At 45.5% G+C, this 22,144-nt stretch overlaps 1 protein-coding gene across 1 annotated transcript; it reads right to left on the bottom strand.

Moving 5' to 3' along the window:
- Positions 1–9,706: 9,706 nt before the first annotated feature.
- Positions 9,707–22,144, bottom strand: DMRT3 (doublesex and mab-3 related transcription factor 3). The gene is made up of 2 exons (XM_048292842.1): positions 21,609–22,144; positions 9,707–14,741 (listed from the first exon to the last, which is right to left on the bottom strand). The coding sequence occupies exons 1-2, from the start codon at positions 22,045–22,047 to the stop codon at positions 13,777–13,779; spliced, it is 1,404 nt and encodes a 467-aa protein (XP_048148799.1). The 5' UTR covers positions 22,048–22,144; the 3' UTR covers positions 9,707–13,776.

Genomic DNA, 22,144 nt, shown 5'->3' on the forward strand with positions numbered 1-22,144 from the left:
TTTCCAATGTGTACTTTTGTTAAGTCAATAGAGAGACTCTCATAGAGTGGTAACGTGAGCTGAGTAATGTGTGCAGGTTCTGGGGCTTTATTGTGTCCCTGCTATGTTAATTAGTATTAGAAACATGATGGATTGGCAACACGTGTATTTTCTGAGTCTTAAACCAGCCCTGAGAGTTTAGCGCTCCATTAGTTACACATCACAGGAACCCAGGGATGTTTACTTTAAAACGTATCACTTACAAGAATGAAAATGCTAATTCATTCCTGATAGGAGCTGTGGGGAACACCCACCCAAGACTCAGGTTCTGCTGGACAATGCGCCAGCCCAGCCCAGGGTCACCCTGGGAATCTCACATCAAAACTTTCTCTGAAGCATCTCTCCAGGGAATGAGAGATGGGGTAGCACCAGCCTGGACAAGCAGATGTTTTCTCTCCATGACCTATCTGGTAGAGAAGATAGGAGCTGGGAGTTTGGTGAGAGATATGTAAGACACATCTCTCAGTGCAATTCCTCCACAGAAGAGAAGGCAGAGGAATAGACAGTGCTGTTGCCTTCCCCTGGCTCTGACAGACCTCTCTCCCCAAGAAATGCTACCATACCAGCATACCGGCCAGCAAGACAACTTTTCTCTCTGCAGTCTGGAGGTGCAAATCAGCATGGAGGGGACAAAATCCCAGAAGAGCCTCAGACCTTCTCAAAGAGCCAAGGAAAAGTCGTAGCAACAGATGCTGAATGCAATTTTTCCATAGCCAAAACCAACAAAATGATCCTTCTATGCACCAAATAACATAAAACCCTTAGCTCTGCTCCCTGATGATGTGCCTCCCTGCAAAAATTATGTGAAGTTTCCTGCCCTTCAGTAGTGTGGGAGAAGGTCACTTACCCACATAATTCTTCCAATGAAGCACTGGTACCTCCAGAAGACAACATCTGCTCTATTTCCTCTTTTTGCTCAGTCTTTCTCATTACCTGGCAACCTTTGGAGTCTCAGGAACAGCTGTCTTCCTTGCACATACCTTTATTCCCCATCCCAATCTCCCTCAGCTCAAACCTTGACTGACAGGCTAATATTTGTTTTCTTACTATTAATATTAAAAATACCATCACAGAAATCTGCACGTATGGCAACATAAACAAACAAACGAACAAACAAATAAATAAAATACGTCTTCACCTTCTAGCAAATCAGTCAGTAGCCAGCCACCAATTTCACAGCAATTCTTTAGTGCTGATTTTGGCAAATGTCCTACAACACTCTGTGTTCTGAATGTATGCATGGGATTACCCTTCATCATCCCAGTTATGGTGGATAGCAATTAATAATTAGCAGAGTGGGGTCGGGTAGAGTCATGGACCTGAGGCTCACCTCATACTTCTCATTGGTTTTTCAGCATGGCTGACACCAGCTAGAAACCAACGACTTGTGCAGCCAAGTCTGCAAACAGTAGTAATTGTAGTTGTAATGAGCTGAGTTGGCTTTGTGTGTTAAAGTGTATGTGTTGCAAACCCCAGAAGTGTGAACCCAAATGGATGATTACAATCAGAAAAGAAGCATCAAAACCACTTCCACATTGTCACTGAATTATTTTTACTCTACAGACCATGATTTTATAGTCAGTTATGTCTGTGTAATCTGACAGAGACAATTTATGTTAAATATTCATACCCATGAACTGCATTTTTTTGTGTCTTCCTGGCCATATATTCTAATCCATAGACAAAGCCACTTTCTCTTATGTTCAATTGTCTATAGATTAGACTATGTGGCCTAATGAGGCCAGCACATTTACAATTACCATATGAAACTGGCATGGTCTTGGTACTCTAGCCATACTGGCAGTCAAAAAGAAAAGTTACTTCAACTTGAAAGCTAAAGGTGGCCACTCTGCTTCTTGATGGAGGCAAAAACATATTCAATATATTAATATTTCAATGCAGTATTTTAACCAAGTTTTGGTGCAACCATACTCTAAGGACTTCTGTGAGGCAATTCAAGATAATCAAGAAACAACAGCATCTAAAGAGATATTTTTTGGGTCTGTGTCACATCCTGCAGTATACAATATGTCATCATAGCTTGCCTACCATTCAGCTGTCAGACCATGTCAGCATCCGAGCAATAAAAAACATCCCCAGGACAAGCCAGATGTGCTGGTATAAACGACCAATTTGTTATTGTTGCAGAGAAGCCAGATCAGCATATGGCAAGGCACTTGTGCACTGCAGATCACTTTGCCACCTCCTAGTACATCAGACAAGAATGACCAAAATCAGGAGTGCAACAATCACCTCTCACAACTTGCTCTCAGGCAAAGCCATTCTTGCAGTTGGGCAAATGATCCTTCAGCTCTTTAATATCAGGAGTACAAACTTAATAACTTGCATTCTGCATTGAACCTTGCACACTGCAGCCTCCGATCAATGCCAAAACACAAGCAGGCAAGTCCAATCATAATCCTTTGCAGGATGTTGTGCTCTGTAGTCATTTCCTGCTTCTCACATGTAAAGGTAACAGACACAGCTAAAGAGTCTGAAATGGGCTTTATGGCTTGGCACATCTCTAATAAAACAAGAGCCTTGATCATATGAAGAAAGGGACAGTTCTGGGATATAAATACTGCAGCACTTGGGAACTGCTGTGGCAAGCAGAACATCTGTTTATTACATTTTCCAGTGTTTTATTTTCAGTTGCCCATGACGAAGAATCAGAACTTTTACCAGTGCAAACCATGCTCAGCCATAAACACAGCACTATCCTTTTGAGGTATACCATGAGCGTTATAAAGCAGCAGCTTTATTATAGGGAAGTCACAGAGAGTCAGAAATCAGGGCACAGGAAAGACAGTTTGAGAACAGGCCTCGTTTTATGAAGAAAGGATTTTACTTACAGGTAAGGGGATTTATTTTGTGTGAACACAGATACTTTAGGGAGCATGAAGGAGAATTTTGAGAAAAGCTTCTTGTGGTAAAACAATCTACACTAGAGTTCTCCACAAAATCCCTACAATGATATTAACCTATTGGCACTCATCTCAGGGAATGTGTTTTGGTAACATAAACTTCACTCTCTGTTGTACGTTAGCTCAATATCACTACTGAGTGAGAAAGAGGATGTGTTCCAAAAAATGTTATTGTTAATGAGAAAATCAGAAAACACCACACTCAGCAATGAAGTCCATAAGGAAATTCACTTGAGGCCACATCCAAGGCATTACTATCCTTGGTTTAGTCTTCATTTTATGTGCACCATTGAAAAGTGTTACATAGTGAATTCACTTCACTGTAATGAAATGCTATGTTATTAAATATACCCTTGATGGGTCTCTGGGTCAGCCAAGGACCTCAGAATGATGCAAACATAAAGCAAAGCAGTCACCAAGTAAAATGAACATCCTAGTCAAACTCAAAACAAACCAGACCAAGGTATCTCTATGCAAAAAACCCCACTGGTTGACTCTACTGAGAAGGAACCAAATGTAAGTTTAGAAAATGAATTTATTTACACAACTAACCATTTTCCAAAATCTTGCACACTGGAGACAGGCAACCATCTTCTCCACAAAACACTGTCTCACAAAACACTGGTGGCCTGAGCATCCACACAAAAAAAGATTTACAAAGGCAGCGAGGCGAGAACAGACCACTGTTTCTTGTACTGCCTTTTTCCTAAGCATAAAGCAAAAGACCCGGAGCAAATAAAGTGAAAAGTGTTAGATATTACTGCCATCTCTCCCAACACTAAAGATTTGTTAAAGTGAATGATATTAATTGTGTCAATGTCGGGAAGATGTCCCAATGCATATGCTTCCCATATTGCAGAATGTTTACTGAACTGCCTGAATCTTTTTTTTCCCCCAGCATCTGGAGTTACTATAGGAATTAGCAGAAAAGTAATGGCAATGGGAAATTCCTATCCTGTTGAAGTGGAGAGCTTAGCTGGAGAGAGATGTACAAGAAATGTTGGTGACCTGCAGTTTTCACAGCTCCCTGCCTCCTGACAGGCCAATCCCTACATTTATTCCAGACACAGAGACAGTTAAAAGTACAGGAAATCAAACCCACACATCCTGTCCCTCATTCAGAATTGAGACCTTAGCACTGTCAAATAGCAAGGCAGTTAGGATATTTTTTAGGTAAAGAGGATGAAATTCATCCTATCAGCCTTTCAGGAGGACTGCTTCATAGACAGGACATAATAGGGACTGTTTGGCATGAAAAGAAAGATAGCCTAGATAAATCTTCCAGTAGGTACAACAGACATTACCACAGGCACTTTGTTTTGACTGCAAAATATTTGTCATTTGACAATGTGAAACAAGCTGCTGCATCTGACATTAGTCCTACTTTCCAAGGAGACCTAGAGTTCATCTTGTGATACAGCACACCAAAATAATCTAGTACGGACTATAGCCAAGAGAGATCAAGATACTAAGTAGCAAAAAAGAGGCTTGAGATGTCCAAGACAGAGGTAACTGGGAAAAGGTTTACATCTTCACATCAAAAAGCAGCTAGCAGGTAGTAGTCCAGCACAGACAACCTCAGTTAAAAGGGCATACACATCATCCACGTCTATATTAACATTGCTGGACATCTCTGGACTGACCAGACACGAATTAACTTTATCCCACTGACATCATTCAGCTGCCTAGTAGCAAGAAAAATGTAAAATTTTGGTTACATACTGAGGAAAAGAATAAGTCTCTTGAATGATAAAGGAGAAAGGCAATGCCAAATATCTTGAAACCTCAATATACTAGATGAACCAAAGGTTTGTCATATTGCTTTGTCCTACTTTCAGCTGGGATAGAGTTAATTTTCTTCTCAGGAGTTGGTACAGTGCTCTGGTTTGGATTTAGTAGGAGAATAGTGATAACACACTGATGTTTCAGTTATTTCTCAGGAGTGCTTAGTGTAAGTAAGGGACTTTTCAGATTCCTGTGCTCTGCCATCGAGCAGAGACACAAGAATATGGGAGAGAGCATAGCTGGGACAGGTGACTCAAACTGGCCAAGGGGATATTCCACACCATAGAACAACTTCATGCTCAGTATATAAATGGGGGATAGCCATCCAGAAGGAGCTGATCACTGCTGGGGGACAGGTTGGGTATTGGTCAGTGGGTGTTGAGCAACTGTACCATGCATCAATTTTTCTCTTTGGTTTTATTCCTCTCTCCCCGTCCTTTTCATTACAAGTGTTGTTATTGTTTTTACCATCATTGTTAGCAGTGATAGTAGTTTAGTTTAGTTTGAATTTTTGAACCGTTCTCATGTTAACACTCAAGGTTCACTTTTTTAATCCAGTTTTCTTTGCTAGCTGGGGTCTGGGGACTGAGCAAGTGCCTGCATGCTACTTAAGTGATGGTGGGGTTAAACCTCGATACCCTTCTTCAAGCATTCCTCCTTCATTTGTTGGGCCCACTTCCACAGTCAAACAGGATAATAGAAATACGTTTGACATCTTCGACTTTTTGTGAGAGAGGAGGTCAAAGAGAAGCTGTTTGTGCATGTAAGCATGCAAGGCATATGGGAACTCCCACTGCACCGTGGGAGCTACATGCTGCTCAGGAGCGGGCAGGGGCTGCAGAGAAGCCGGTGCCAGCCACGGTGCCTGCCCTCTTGTCTTCAGGTTTGAAAAAACCGCCCCAAGGGGGAGGGAGTCCTGGTGACACCCGCCCTGCCACCCGCTCCTCGCCACACTGAGCTGACTCCTTAAGCAGAGCGCAAACTGACCCCTGGCCGAGCTGCCAGAGCCACCCAGAATTAGGGAGGAACAGACCCTTCCTTCTTCAATATAACGCCACCCGGCCACAACACCACACAGACACAAGGTCACCGGGCCACAATGCCACCCCCGGGCCATAACATCACCCGGCAGCGGCGCCTCTCCTGCGCGGGGCCGCGCCGTCGGGGCCGCGCCGTCGGGGCGGCCGCGGTGCGCGCTGCGAGCGCGCTGTCACTAGGTGGGGCCATCGGCTCGGGGGAGGAGCGTCGGCTCTCCGAGCCCAGCTCTCTTCTCCTCCCGTCCCAAGTTAATGGCCGCTCCGTAGCCCGTACAAATCCGTCCAGTACTTGGCTGAAATACAGCCAGACCGCCTTACTTTGCGTGAGGACAAGGCCGTGCTTTTGATGTCCACGTCACCTTGTGCAAGAAAGCATTTGCTTTAGGTATTTGTTTTAATAATGTATGTTACGTGGTCTGAGTAATATATGTTACAGTCGTTTGCAACTGACTTTTTCCTCCTCTAATCTCTACTCAGGGATGAATTCAAACACAGTTGAAATTCCAGACATTTGGAAGGGGAAAATATAACCTATTTCCCGAGGAAGTCTTAAATATCTTGTACACACAGTTCGCATTTTTGCCTGAACTTGCACTTTTCCAGTTTAAGGAGGAGAAGGGAACCATGGGCTGAATGACTGCAGTCACCAGTTCTTCAGCATCAGTGGTTATTTGGGGTACTGGTGAAATAAAGAAGTTATTTGAGTTCTTTCAGGCAGCAATTTAATCCTCTGCAGATGAATTTAAACCCGGTCACAGTAACTAGCTGACCTGCACTTTCAGGCCTCAGAAAGTGTGCAAAAACACTGGAGGAGTGGTGCTGCAGAGGAGGTGAGGGGTCAGAGTAGAGCCGCTAGGAGCAGGATGGTGGGATTGTACTGCCTCTCACCACACCCACCACCACAGTTACTTCTCCTATTGCCAGAACAAGAGAACAGCAGAGAAAAATTTAAAACTATTAAAAAAACAGAGAGCAGTGATGGCCGTATCAGGAAATACATGAACACCAAACAATAATTCAACAAGCAGAGTGTTTACTCGAGTTCTTCTATGTCAGAAAATAAACCAATCACCTGGGAATTAGGCATAGCTTTGCATACACATACACCATGCAAGTCTGCTAAATACTCATGCGGCGAACTTTCTGGGAGAGGAGGGAGGCATGAGGACAGCACAGGGAGACCAGCTCTGAGCAGCTCCTGGCTCTGGTGTAGATCACTCTGTTCCCTTTTCAAGGCAACAGAAACGTGGGCATAAAGTCTGATAGCTCCGGCTTAGGCCTGGGAAAGACCCACTCCCCAGAAGGCATTGAAGGTCAGAAATTATTCTTTCCTCCCCTCCCTTCCCCTCCCTCCCTCCCTCCCTCCTCATGTGTTCCAAGGTTCTGCAAAGCAACCCCAAATCCAGCCCAATTCCCAGTTGTTTGCAAGGGCTGTAGTGATTGATGCCTGTACTGTGCTCACCAACATAGGTGAGAATAGCAGAAAGAGATTGTGTGGGTAAGTGAAACTAATGCTCTCTTCCCTTTGGAGCCTCAGAAAACCTATCACTTTTGTTTTGTTAAATTTTTGAGAAAAATTAAAAATAAATTAACCATACCACCCTTTTTGTGAAAATTAGTTATTTGGCGATAATGGAGATAAAAGAAGCAAAATACATGTGGCCAAATATTCCTTTTGTTTATATCTCTGAAGATCATTAGAAAAAAGAGAAATTACAGGAGAAGGAGCAAGGAAGAAAATTCATAACTTATATGTAACTGACCATAACTGTATTAGTGACTAAGTCACACGGTCTAAAATGTAGTAACTGGGCTGTAAGTTGGGTTAAATCTATGAAGGGTATTGAAATCTCCTGAATAGGATTTTGCAGTAAGGATGGAGCCATGTAGAATAGTTTTCTGTAGTCTAGGAACATTTCTCTTGTGATAGTGTTGCTTTTTATACATAGAATATGTAGCCATACCAGACATTAAGCCTTGTCCTTATTTTACTAGAGAAAAAGGCACGTTCAAGGTAACAACCAACTGGTTTCTGTTGCCAGGGAAGTTGCTAACTGTACAGTGTGAACAGCTGCAAGCACCCTTCAGGAGCCTGTTCCTAGTGAGTGAGTCAGAAGATCAATAAGCAGAGGCAGAGAAACTTAAATTTTTATTACAATGCTCCCTCAGGTACAATGGCCTGTCAGGATTGCTTCTGCATCCCTTGTCACATGAGTCGTTTAGCCCTCATAAATGATAAAAACATCTAGATTTGCCAAATAGCACGGAAGTATTTCTGAGTATTTCAATTTCTCCTTTATGTTTTTCTGTGTAGGATGAATTTTATCTCTCACTCTTCCAGGGGTTTATACTCACCATGGCAAGAAGGAATGTCAGCAATGTGCAGAGGGATCAGGCTCCAAAGAAAGATGTTTCCAAAAGTGGGTTTGAGCTTTGCTGTGTGCAACAAAGCAGGAAAGCTTCTATCAGTTACCGCAAGCACCTTCACAACACGCTGCTGCCACACTCCTCCCTTCACTCTGTCTTTCTCCCATTGACGTGGGCCCACTCCTGAGGGGCTGCAGCCCCCAAGCTGAGGTCATACTGCTGGCCTAAGTGCTGCGGTCTGCTCACCCTCCCCAGAGAAAGGAGACCAGCTCCTCCTGAGTCTGCACACCTCCCTGAGCCACACAAGTCCTAGAAGAATGAATAGATTTCACTGTGTCTTAAATTCTGCTTTCTCACTCTTCCTCAAACTTTTGCTGATTCATGTATTCATTGCCTTGAGGGGAAAAAAAAAAAAGGCAATTAGTACAATTTTGTCACAAGATTTCTGGTTTTATCTAGGTGTTACAGAGGAGAAAGTTGGAATGTATAAAGTCCATAAACTCAGAAGAGGAAGGAGGAAAGAACCCAAAGAGTATTTACCTCAGGTCTCACAACTTTTAGCCATTTTATGGCAGTTGTTTGCTCAGGACTATCTAAGTATAATCCTGAGGTTTTCAGGAAAACTCTTGCTGAAGGCAGTCACAGTTCAGACGTTGAAAAGCTGTAGCCTCTCTCTCACAGAGAAAACATCAGAAAGGGAATCGTACCATACACAATCTGGTAAACACTATGTTCTGCTCTCTTATTTACAGAACACTTAAACTCTTTGAGAATTTTCAGATAAAAACAATTAAATCCTTGTAGCAGTTATCTTTATCTCATGGAGGGGGAAAATTCTTCCTCGGGTTATAGGGCAGAGCAAGGATGTAACCCTGCAAAATTCCCCCTATCTGTCGGCTTAATCTTCTGCACAGATTGCAAAGAGATGAAGTAGCAAACCACACTCCTAAATTGCTGTAAATGTTTTCTTTCTGTTGCAGATTCAGGAGAGCCCAGTCTCTGGCAGCAGGACTCTTTAAAGTATCTCTCCCTCTGTAGAGGCCAAATCTTTCTGTACATGTGATTCTCTGTATCCATCCTCCACATGATTTGCTTCCTGATAATGATCTAAGGGTTGGATTCTCCACTTAAGATCAGGTTTCGGCCTGTCTACAGGCATGCTTAGTGAATATCTGTGGCTGTGGCTCTCAAGCACTGCTGTTAATGTGGAAATTAATGAAATTAATCTCTAGTGAGAGACACAACCATCAACCAAGATTCCTGTTGTAGCATGTATGCAACACAGAGTCATGCATGGAATCTGTGACTGCAGAAATGCTGCAGGGAGCACATTAACAAAACATCCTTTAGGGTAAAGAGGCTTGTCTTTGTCATCTTCCAGTGGCAGACTAGTGCAAGAATGTTAAATACTGTATTAAGTTAGTTTTTATATGGAAGAGAGAAGAATGATGCGTCAAAGTTAAGTGTCCACTAAAATTGAAGTTTAGATAGTATGCATTCAGAAATAATTTTATTTTCCAGTAATGACAATATGCAATATCACGTAAGAAATGAAATTGAAGAATTGATCTTATTCTTCAAATACAGGATAGCTTCAATATTAAAATTAACATATAAATTTAGCATCAATCTTATTTCCCCACTCAGTCTGCTGAATAAATGCACATAAAGAATGAATCACTGAAACAGTATACTGAGAGAATCAAAGTCATTTTTCAAAGTTGTCAGCACAAATGTCAGGTGAGCCTGTTCACCAAGCATACAACAAATGTTGCAGAGGTGGCCCTTCAGACCCATAATGAGGACAAGTCAGGGACCCCCAGGAAAGCAGCACAACACCAGCAAGGACAAGGCAAGGGATTGTTTGGCGCAGGACACCCCCATTGTGCTGTGCTTATCCCTGCTGTCCGTCTGACTATTCCCTTATCTACAGGTATGAGAGATACCAGAGAACATGAGCATCGCATTAGAGCTGTCCATGGCATTCCTTTGAGGGAGAAACTATTAATGTTACATCATTGTTGGCCTTAACCACCTTGTCACAGCTAGAGGTCAGCTAGCAGGGGTTTGGCAATGTGCCTCTGGGGCAGCAGCCAGCCTCTGCAGAGCCCACTGCACTGGTGTCTGGTGGGCCTGAGACCTGGACAAGCAGAGCCATGAGCAGAGAGAGCTTCCTGTGACATTGCCCAGAGAGCTGACAATGAAATCACCTCTCTGTCAGGAGAAAAAACAGTCTTGGAGCACCCCAAAGAGGCTCCTGAGTGGCTGCTCAGACAGGAGCGGGAGCTCTGCAGAGGGCACAGGGCTGAATGTCTCTTGCTCCAAGAAAGACACAGCCACACTAGCACTCAAAAAAGACCTCAAAAAAACCCCAACAACGCGTTGGATTCTGAGTGCCAACAGAGACTTCACCAGGCTCAAGGCATCCTTCTTGATACTTTTTTTTTTTTTTTTTGGGCCTCGGGGAGCTTCTGAGCCTCAATGCTTCCAGCTTCAACCCAATGTCCTCTCTCCCTCAGCGTGAAGCACTTGCTCCGAGGCGGAGATGCCCCTGTTTGCCACAAGATGGAGCCAGGAAACGCAAGTTCTAGGCGGTGTACCGGCCGACCTTCTCCCGGGTCCCGGAGCCGTGGGAATCCCGGGAAGCTGCACCGCCACGGGCGCTCCGCCGGCTCCGGACCAGTCCCGCTGCCGCCAGCTGCGGTGACACGGCTGTCAGCGACCTCGGGGAAAGCACAGCCGGAGCCATGGGGTGGCCGCCAGCTCTGGGGTGGCCGCTGCCGGCCCGGACTTGATGGGGCTCCAGCAGAAAAGGGGTTCCCTCTCCCCGCGGCTGCCCTTGCTGGGATGGTGGAATTGCGTGGGCAGCACCCACCAGCACAGCAGAGGTCTGAGGAACAGGTCCCAACACTGTTGTCGGCAGAAAAAGATTCCTGCCAACATGCCAAGAGATCTTTAAAAATTTTATCTGCCTGTAGTGCCAGCCTGGACAATACAACTGGATGAACAAAGCAATTTCTCAAAGATAGCATTGCAGGCCAGTACATATTTTTGAAAAAAAAAAGAAAAAATCTCCTGTATAGCTAAAATATTGTGTGTTCGAACAAAAATTACTGTTCAACATTAAAATTTGCATTTCTTGTTTTGAACAGGGATACATTTGCTTTATTTAAGGAAAAAAGTATTTGCCAATTGAGTCAAAAGTTATTTTATAACACCACAGACAAGGATCATTTTAATTTGTTTCCTTTTTCGGAAAACTGCTTGTCAAAAGAGATAGAATTTTAAAAATCATACCGTCAAATCTGCATTTTTCACCACAAGTGTGATAATAGTTAATTCCATGTAAGCCAAGGGCCACCTTTCTTTGAAAGACGTGTCCCAATTGCAAGATGCCAAAATTCACTTCTCTGAAAACCCACAGACCACAGAGGGCATGAGCTCTTGCAGGTACCACAGTTTGGTCCTTCTGCTGAAGATGATTCAACATCTGTAGCAAAACAAATACACAAAAAAACAAGCAAAACAAACAAAAAAACTCCACTGAGATTTCATTCAATGTACAGTGATGCCTACGATTTCTGCAGGAAGGAAATCTGCTCAAAACTGGAGCTCCTGGGCCTATCTGCTCTTACCTAGCCTTTGACAATTTCTCTACGGTGTTGGAGCACAGTGTTTCACTACCTCCTGCCTTTCTGTTCACGAGATCTATTTTGCATATTCCTTTTTTCTCTGGAGTGGCTGTAAGAGGAATTTGTTTATAAGTGCCATGTGAATGCAGGCAAATCTGTCAGTACACAACTGAAACCGTGCATTCAGGAAAGCTCCGGATGCTTTCAGATTTACACTTCCATAAGGGAATATTTTTTCCTCCCTTCCCCTGCTTTTATGTCTTTGCTCTGTAGCATAACCAATAAAATGCTTTTTTGAACAGGTTGGAAAGTTATGCAAGATAAAGTATCTTTCGGTTAATTTATCCCCTAAGGAAAATAAAGTCATTATCTTATTCTCCTTTTTGTGCGTATGCAGTACCTTTATAAAATGAGAGATTTACTGTGTGCACAAGACGTACAGAACATGAAATGCCAAATGAGAACACAGGCATTCGTATCAACAGTGACACCAGATAACATGCCTGATACATTTATACAACAGTTTTAAAGCCCATCTGCTTCAGAGTCCAACTTCAGGGTGGCCTCACCTTTTTTTTTTTTTTTGAGGTGTGGGACTAATCCCTACACCTGAAAGACCAGAGAGTCATTTCATCTGCACTCAGAGGTGTGTTTTGTAAAAGTCAATTGTCAAGCATATGCAGTCACTTGTGAACAGTTGAAAAAAAGACACTAAAAGCTTAACAAACTTCTAAGTGGACATTAAACTTAGTGGCATTCCTCATCAGAAGCAATTCCTAATGTTACTCAGACACACATAAGATATGCAGTGTAATCAATGCATGCAATCATGCAATAAATTTTTCAAACCATTACTTTTCTAGATTTAGGGAAGCTGCCATTTGGCTAAACACTATTTTAAAGAAATGCCCGCTATTACATCCTATTTCCTTTTTGTACTACTTCTACAGTATAGGAAAAAAAGACGCTTCTGAAGTATTTGGAGAGCCTTTTGTTTTCTGCTTTCTGTGATTGTAGCAAGCTCTGCTTTACTCAGCTGAGCTTGGAAATGTCTGCAGTACAAATGCAAGAGACCTCAGCTTCCCTGATGACAACTTTTGCCTAATCTCAGTTGCAAGTTACAAGGCAGGGAAGCAAAACTCAGACTTGGAAAAAGAGGTTTCCTCTGACTGCAGCTGCTGGAGCTGGACGTTTTAACCCTGGCTGAGAACTAATCAGCTCTCTATCTTCAGAATGTTATTTGCCCAGTATAAATGACATAAACCAAGATCATCATCTTAGTTTATTTTTCTAGAATCCTTAGCATGCTACATTAACCTGACAATGCTTAATCTGGTGTTCATTTCACGATACACTTCATGCAATTCACAGCTGTAATTGGTTTTACACTGACATTACACATTTCGACCTAGCCATGGGAAAAGAATAACTCTTAATAATATTTCTCTGAAAAGTGTCCAAGCTCAAACAGCACAGAAGCAGCTGATGTTAGTTGCATGTGTGTATTTCTTTCTTCTGCCTTTTCTTTCATTGCAAGGATGATCACTGGCATAAGATTATAAGGTCCTTGTTTTAGTCCATTTGCAATTGAACTACGTTTGCTTGATTTCTTATGTCCTGAGGAGTTCTCAATTATAAAACAGCATTCAAGTATTCTAGTTTAACATCCCCATTTTTCTGAGTTAAGGAACAAAGTAGACCTTGGGCTTCTATTTCCATTATGAGTCTTCTAGAGTCCCATAAGTGGTAGCCATAAAGTCTTCCTTTGTAACACACACTCAGCACTAAAGCCAGAGTATTGCTATTTGGCATTATCCAGTGAAGTGCAAGAAATTAAATAAGTTACGTCTTTATTGCTATAGTACAATACCAAGCAAAGTCACTTTTTAATACAATTGCAAGAGTTTTGTAGAGTATGTGTCCCTCCTCTTAGGGGCCAGCAGTTCAGCTGCACTGTGAGCATCGCTTAGCTGTCACATGTCAAATGTCGGTCTAAGAAGATGTGTTGAGTATTCTTGAGTCTGAAGAATCAGACCTTTCCTCATAATCATCCTCTGTGTAAATTGGTTGCTTAGACACAATAGGACATCCATCATCAGGAATCGAGATCCTAGGATCTTCTGACGAGCGGGAAGGAAGGACAGGTGAGGTTCGGAAAACACTGGCTGAGTTGCTAGAGAAAGGACTGACATACTGGGACCGCAACTGGTACTGCTGCTGCAGCGTCATGGTGTTCCACAGGGTGACGTCGTTGGGCAGGAATGGGCTGGACTGGTTTCTTGCCAAAGTGTTCCTCAGCATCAGCGGGTAGCGTGGTGGCTGAGGGAAAGGGTGCTGCAAAGGTACAGCCAGAGGATTTGGCACAACATTACTGGAATCAGCAGAGAACCTCAGCGTGTCAGGAACCCTAAATGCCGAGCCCACAGACCACTTGGAAGACGAAATAGGATAGGAACTAAGTGTGTGTTCAAAAATATGCCCGTTGGAAGGCAAAACAAGACTATCAGATTCTGCAGAAGTTCTCTCTCCGCTGGCCACTGAAGACCGACTAGACAGGAGAACCTCTACAGCACTCACCAGATCACCGCCACACCCCTTCAGGATCAACTCTAGAACAGTTGGCTTTTGGTTAGGGAAGATCTTTTTCAAGACTTCAAGTGGAGGTCTGTTTGCTTTCAAACTGAATGGTAGGGAAACTGTCCCAGAAGGACCTTCTATCAGGAGGTGGTTCTGCTCTGGGTGGTACTTGGGGCTATCTGGACGGTTCTCTGTGCTCCCACCATTTTTCTGAACTGCAAAACCAACCTCATCCACTGAAACAATTTCAGGGCTTTCAGGGTTGAAACAACTTTTGGCTTTAGTCATGTCTGGGGAACTCCTTTGGTCTGTGTCTTTGTCACTGTAGGTCTCAGTACTGTCTGCTCCACTCGCATCACCCAACCGCTCCTCATTCATGTCTGCAAAGAGAAGTCAGAGAAGTTAACAGAAAACTGAGGCCAAAAGCTTTTACAGAGATTTGGGGATGCTGTCTTCTTAAAGTGAACAGACCAGGATTCTAAGGGGAAAAAAGTGCTTTTTTTCAGAGATCCTTCCAAAATTAAGGTATCTTTGCAACATCTCATGAGAATAAAACTGCAAAAGAATAATGTGGCCTGATCTAGGCGTACTCTGTCTCATTCTCTCATGTGCAAGCAAAGAAGCTGTAATCATTTTTCTGCTGCATCAAAAATGCTATATACATCCTTTCTCACTGGTTACAAGGCAGCAACACACCACCAAGTTCTCAGAGGAACTTCAGCACTTTCACATCGTGATTCCTCACTAGTACGATCTCATTGTGAGCTGAAGAGGGCACTTAGGAGATGAAAATTCCCTCTGCAGCTCCAACAGCATTGGTGGAACCATTCCATTATAAGTACAGGCTGAAGGTTTAAAAAGTCTTCAAATAAATAAATGCATCCCAGTTCTGGCTCTGAAGAAACTGGTTCCTCCCATAGAAATTGTTCCTTCCACAGCAAGGATCACAGGTTTTCCTCTAAACCCTTAAGTGTGGCTGATGCCTTGTCCCATTCAAGCACATATTCTAGAAAATTCTGATTTGGAGAGGACGTCTGGAAGGCATTTGGTCCAACATCCTCTTCAAAGCAGGAGCAGCGTTAGACAAAGAGCAGGTTGCTTGTGTCCCTGCTCCAGCTGAGTTTTAAATAATTCCAGTGATGGGGACCCCACAAGCTCTCTTAACAATCGTTCCAGGTATCTTGCTTTCTGTGTGCTAAACTAAGAAGGATGAGAGCTGAGTATGGAGCTGAAAACAAGTCCATTGACCATGCCATCTCCAGATGGACACTCAAAACTCTTTGGTAATGCCTGACCAGGGTATGGGATCCTTTGAAATAAGACTCCTTGTCAGCAAGAAGGGAAGAATGCTTGCTTTTGCAAAAGGGGGTCAATATACTTGCTTGTGATTGTTCATGGTTATTTCCCAAGAACACAGTTCTGCTGGCTTTTCTCAAAGAGCGCATTGATACTCTTGGGAAGCATCAATGCATGGGGACAGGATCATTTTCCAAACTGCAGCTGACAGAGTCTACTTTAACTGCACAGGGTAGTGCTTTTGAATACACAAATGGGAAGGACTGTCTGCAAAAACCAATCCAACTCTTTCCTTGGTTTTCCAAGCCCCTGGCAAACACCCCAACTAGATAAAGTACCTGTAAGAAGCAAGCAAAGATTCCTGAAATGTGCTGATGATCCCACCTGCCCAGCTGAGATGGAACCAGTTAGAGGTGTGCAAGCACCTGAGCCTCAGTGCTCACCATCTCCTGCCTTCCTCTCACCACAGGAACAGGCAGGGCATCTCCTCATCCATTAGTGGGCTAAGAGTAATGTTTACCAGATCAGCATGAAAAAATACTATTAAAGCAATTTATCCACCAGATAGAAATAAGTCAGGGTCTGAGCAAGCCCGAGCTGAGCAAGAATACACTATGCTCGCCACAATGGGAGTTACAAAGAGGAGATCCTGGCGGAGCACAGGACAGTGTGAGCATGGCAAAGGAAGGTTTTCCTCATGGGGATGGATGCACCTGGCAGAAATGATGGGCCATTTTACAGAGATTGGGATGCTGCTAATTTGGGCTGTGGAAGATAAGTGTGTAGCTGAGGAATACAGACGCCCTTACAAAGACCTCACTCCTTTTAGCAGGATAACCTGTTTGGGGAACCGGTTTTTACACTGGTTACGCTGTCTGTCTAGTGCAGAGAAGCAGCAGCTCTGCATGTTGTATATTACAGACAAGGCTGTGTATGTTTCCTTTTTCTCACACACTCAGCGCATCAATCCTGCTTTAGCAGCCGAAGTAGAATGCAGGAATTGCTGCCGATAGCAAACTGGCACGTGCCTCCTTTTGAGGAGGTGCTAAGGCATTGGCACAGCTCATCCACTATTGAGAAAACGTGAGACTCACGCTACCTTTCCCTTCTAATCCCTTCACTATGCATTTATTACAAATCTTGGTGAATGGACAATTTGTGTATTGAAGGCTTATCGGGCAGTCTGAGGACATCCAACTACCCTGTCCCTGTCTTGACAGAGTTAGAGAGGCTGTTAAGGGAGATGATAGCCCTAATTTTCACATAAATAGATTGCACTGTGGTGACCAATATTACCAAATGGACTGAATGCAAGGAGGACATATTTCAGAAATACCTCATGCTCACGTTTACAGTGTATCTTTATGGGAAAAAGTACTATTGGGGAGGAAAAAAAATGTGTTTATTAAAAACAAACAAACAAACAAACAAACACACACACACTCCCAGATCAGGTAAGATATCTCTAATATATTCCCTGATCCTTACAAAATGTTAATTTCAAGATATTTCAGAATTGCTTAGTTTTCTGTACACTTAAAAATATCCTTATGAGGCTTGCCTAAAAATTTTTCTTACAATTCTGAGAACTTGTCCCACTGAATTTTGCGTCTTTATCATCAGGAGACCGCACAGATGCCGGCTCTTAGCTTTTGCACAGGGATAATCTCCTCGAACAGCACAGGTCATAGCGACGTATCTCACCGGGCTGTTAGACTTGCAGGAACAGACCCGGAAAACGAGATTTTGGTGATTTAAATCGAAGCGCTGCTATTAACACATGGAGGATTACCCTCTGTTGGCTACCACTGAGCATGAAGGCTGTTGTATTTTTCCCTCTGCCTTTTTTGAGAGCATTTCTGGCTGCCGGTGTCAGGCGGCTCCATGCCCGGGCTGGGGCGGTGCGCGGTGTCACAGCCCGGGGCCCGAGCCTGTCGCACGGCAGCTCACCTGGCCGGCGCCGGGGCTTCCCTCTCTGTTAGGCTGTGCTTTAACTGCTTTCTCCCCATCGAAACACCCCTTGCCCGCTACGCTGAGCGCTCCGGGAGAACCAGGCGTGCTCCGGGGACTGTCCCCAACCCTCCATGGGAACCGCCGCGACCGGGATTTTCGTTTGTTTAAAACTGGCACAAAATAGACATCGCCAAATAAACAAAAATTTATGAAGATACATTGTAAATGTCCCTACGTGGGCACTGAATTGTAGGCATATTGCATGCATGTATTAATTGCAAATGTTTGTATTTTCAGGTACAAAAACAATTTTGTATTTAGAACGTACAACCTCCTGCTCTTCACCAAAGCTTTTTTTTTTTTTCTCCATAATTCGTAAGTTTCACATGAGGATGTTCTAGACTTCAAGAAAGAAATCTCGTCCTCAGACATTTTACGTTTGTGGGTGTTTGGGTGTTGTATTTTGTTCTGTGTGAGCTTCGACTTTTTGCTGTATTTTTAGTGGTGGTGGTGTTTGGTTGGTTTGCTGCCTTTTTTGGTTCTTTTTTTTTTTTTTTTTTTTTTGGTGGGGCTTGTTTTGCCGTTCTGTGGGGTTTTTTTGTTTTGGTTTTGGTTTGGGGAGGTGTTTCTTTGTGTGGTTCTGGGGTTGGGGTTTTTTTTTTGGGGGGGGGGAGAGGGTTGTTTTGGTTTGGTTTTTTTTCTGTGATTGTGCGTGTGTTGGGTGGGGTTTTTTTTTCTCCCAACACCTTCTATTTGAAATTGTCTGCATTTAAGTATCTAGTTTGTGATTCCTGGGAAAACTAGGGAAACTGTTTTCCTACTGATATAAAAGATGGGGAGTATTCACCAAATAATATGCATGCAGAGACACCAACCCAGATCTACAGAGATGCAATGCAAATACAGATGCACGTGAAACAGAACAGTGGGAGAACTGTACATGCATTTACAGTAAAATACAAATTAATGAATAAAGCTGATACGAATTTGGCACAATATTTACCCCAGTTCTTCTTGATTATTTATACATTAACAATCGTGAGTAAAGTGTTGCAAAGGGGCCAAATAAAATTAAAATAGGTGAGGGGGAAAAGTTATTCTCCTCAAGTTAATAACTTGTCTGGAAAAGTTGGTCTAGTATTTTGGAACCAAATTTGCTTCTTCGATATTCCCACCGCTGACTCCCTGTTAAAACACCTTGTTCTTTGATTGTTAGGACAGCTCTTTTCGCAACAGAGATTTTCTTTTATCTCAAAAGCACCTGCTGTTTTCCTTAGTCGTATTATTAGGAAAGACTGATACCACAACTAGTATAACTGCACAAAAAGCTAAGGCTACGTTTTTGGTGGGACCTTTTATGTTTGCTTTGGATGAATTTTTTGACTGGTGGGTTTGATTTTTTTTTACTTTTGCTGTCTGTCTGAAGGAGTGAGCTGTTTGTTAGTTTGATTTGGGTTGTTGGAGTTTTCTTTTGGTATTGTTTTTGGTTCTGTTTTTTTTTATTACTTTCACTTTAGACTTTCTTCCCTGTATTTGAAGGTCTAAATACTCTGTAGGAGACTAATGACTGTTCTCAAACTAACACAGAGACAGCTGCGCTGCATTAAGAAGCTGTCTCTGAAAATATCAGACGACCGAATATAGCATTATATTGTTTACAAGTCTTGGTAACTACTACTAAGGAAATGCAACATGCACTCATGTGGGCAAGGAAAGTTCGTGAGCATGGTATCAGGAGGAGGAATCATTCCAGGTTAGCAGAGGCAGATGCAACAGGGGTTGTTTCTAGAACAGAACTTCGGAACTGTCCCACTGAAATGGCTGATTGTAGCAGGAATCAAAGCAAACGGATCTGATTTTGCCAGACATCGGGAAATATCCCTTCGGCAGTGAAAAAATTTTCACGAGAATAACGTCCTCGAGAAGGAAGGGGTCGCGTGTGTGTTTTAGAAACCGGGTAGACAGGAGGTTCATCCCCTGTTTTCACGGCAACTTTTACAGTTAATGGGGAGAGAGGAAAGAGAAAACCCTGCCGCTCAGAGCACGCAGGATAGTTGGAAATAAACAAGTCTTGTGGTTAAACAGCGTCTGGTGGCAGGTGACAGGAGGAACCTCTAAGGAGATATTTTTTGCTTTGCTCTCATGCATCCTCATGTTCATAAAAAACTGGGGGAAAAACCGTCGGTGACAATCAGGGACCGGGGACCACGCAGGTGAGTTCTGTGTAACTAGAAAGGTTCCCCGATGGTCCCGGGGTGCCCCGGTCCCCCTAGCCCGGCCTCACCGCGGGCGGGAACGGGGGCAGAGGCAGCGCCGAGGGCCTTGATTTATACAGATCTCCGTTATGTTTTGTTTGTTTGTTTGTTTGTTTGTTTTTTCTCTCCGTAAAGCTGTTATCAGAAAGTGCTGACTGGCTGGCAAGGAAGAATTTCTCATCAATACACTTTGATTGTATTTTGCAAACAAAATGCCTGTTGCTTGGTAACATTTCACTTGAGCCTGACCTTCCCCAAAAGTTATTGCTATCAGATTCGATTTTACACTCTCCTCCCGTGATTACTGTAATCTTTTAAACCGGGAAGTCCATATATCAGGGTGAAGGAAAGTTGAGCGTGCAAGTTAATATCGTTCCTATCCGACAGATTTATATCGTGCTGGCGCATGGGAACTTTCATTTTCTGGAAGAAGCAAGGCGGGTTTTTCTCCTTCTCTCCCCACCTCCTCGGCCTTATCCCCCGCCACCTCCTCGCAGGGAGGCGGCCCCGGCCAAGCGCCGCCGCGGCTGCGGAGAGCGGAGAGGATCCGCGCTGGCGGGAGGCTACGACTAGTGGGAAATTTGGGCAAATACCCCCATGCCCGGCCCTGGGGAGAGGCCAGCGGAACCAGGCCGCGATGCGGGGGACAGGGCTGCCGGAGGGCAGGCAGGCGGTGCCAAGGGCCGGAAAAGGGCAAGCGGGTCCCAAACCACCGGCATCCTCGCCACACTGCCGGAGTCAGGCGTGCCGCGCCTCGGACCCGGTGTGCGTCTGCTCCGGTACTGGAGGAGCAGAGCGCCATGCCGGGGCCCTGGCGGACGCCTCCGTGGCCGGACTGGCTCCATAGCGCACACGGGCCCGCGCGGCGGGAGCCCAGGGTTCGCCATTCCCCTCCCGGGGTACCGCGTAAAATTTAGTCACAGCTTGTCAGCGGAGCGCAATGGGCTGGCAGCGGCCTGCCTGCCGAGTATCCCTATCGCGGAAGACTGTCAGCTCCCGCTCAGACAACGGACGGAACGCGACAGTGGTTCCGGAGCGTTAGTTTTGCCTTCAGAAACGTGTATTACCGACAGGTCGCACTCACAAGGTGCCCATTGCAGGCGGTGGTTTCAGCACCCCCGACCTGTCGCAAGCTGCCCCGGGGACAGGCCTGTGCAGGAGGACTGGGTTGTCCCGCTCATCCCCTGCCACCACCCGGCTTTCCCCGGTCGTCATAGCTCCGCAGAAGCCTTCCGGCTCCTGGCGCCGCTTTTGGTCCGAGGCTCTCTATGCAGGTCTTGTCTTGGACGACGTCCCGCAGCCCGTTGCCCGGGGTGCGGGAAGCCGGGCACCGACTCCAGCCCGGGAGCAGGACCGGGAGCGGCAGAAAGACATGCGGCTGTGATCCACGCGGGATGCGGCCCGTTCCCGACCGGCCTGGGGAACGGGCCCAGAAGCGGCACGTCGGGGAGACGGTTGGCAGCGGCGACGTTCGCCGGCCCCCTCCACTAGTCGCGGTGGAAGCGATTCTGGCTGGGGAGCGGGCCGGTCGCTGTGCGGCTCCATGCTTTTTAAGAGCGATAAAGTGAACCCGACGGAATTCCTGTCCATTCCCTTTCCACGGAGCCCGTCGGGAGAAAGGGAAAGCCTTCGCCTTTACTCGTTCCGGCCCCATCCCCCGAGCCCCGACCGCCGGGATCCCGGCCCTCCCCTTCCCTCCTGCCCCGATACCGCGGTGCCCGGCCCGGCCCGGCCCGGCCTCACCTGCCTTGGGGAGCGGCCCCGGGAGCGCGGGAGGCGGCTCGGCGGCCCAGCGGAGGGCGGCGGCGGCGGCCAGCTCGGCGGGGGCCCGCGGCTGCGCGGCACACGGCGACGGCCCCGGCGGCGGGGTGGGGGGCTCGGCGTTGCCCGGCGGCCCGGGGAGGGAGCGCAGGGAGTCCGGGAGGAGGCTCTCCAGGCTTTCGTTGGCCTGCTGCCGGCGGAGCGCCACCTGCGCGGCCATCACCCGCTGCCTCTCGATGATGAGGATGCACTTCTCGCAGGTGCAGTCCTTGAAGCGGCAATAGCGCTTGTGGCCCTTCAGCCAGGACAGCACGCCGTGGTTGCGGCACCGGGCGCACTTCGGCGTCCGCTGCAGAGGAGCCCGCGGTGGCTGCGACACCGGGCCGCCCATGTAGAGGTACGGGGAGCCATAGCCGTTCATGCCCGCGGGAGGAGCGCAGCCGGCACCGGGGAGGAGAAGGCCTCAGCGAGGGCGGGCGGAGGCCGGGGCGATGGAGGAGAGGAGGCGGGCGGCTGTG

Source organism: Corvus hawaiiensis, chromosome Z (assembly GCF_020740725.1).
Source record: "Corvus hawaiiensis isolate bCorHaw1 chromosome Z, bCorHaw1.pri.cur, whole genome shotgun sequence".
NCBI classification, from domain to species: domain Eukaryota; kingdom Metazoa; phylum Chordata; class Aves; order Passeriformes; family Corvidae; genus Corvus; species Corvus hawaiiensis.

Excerpts from the sequence above, each read along its gene's own strand:
- DMRT3 (XM_048292842.1), bottom strand. The coding sequence starts at position 22,047 with ATGAACGGCTATGGCTCCCCGTACCTCTACATGGGCGGCCCGGTGTCG. Across the intron at positions 14,742-21,608 it reads GGGGCCGCTCCCCAAGGCAG|ACATGAATGAGGAGCGGTTG; the intron begins GTGAGGCCGGGC and ends TTCTCTTTGCAG.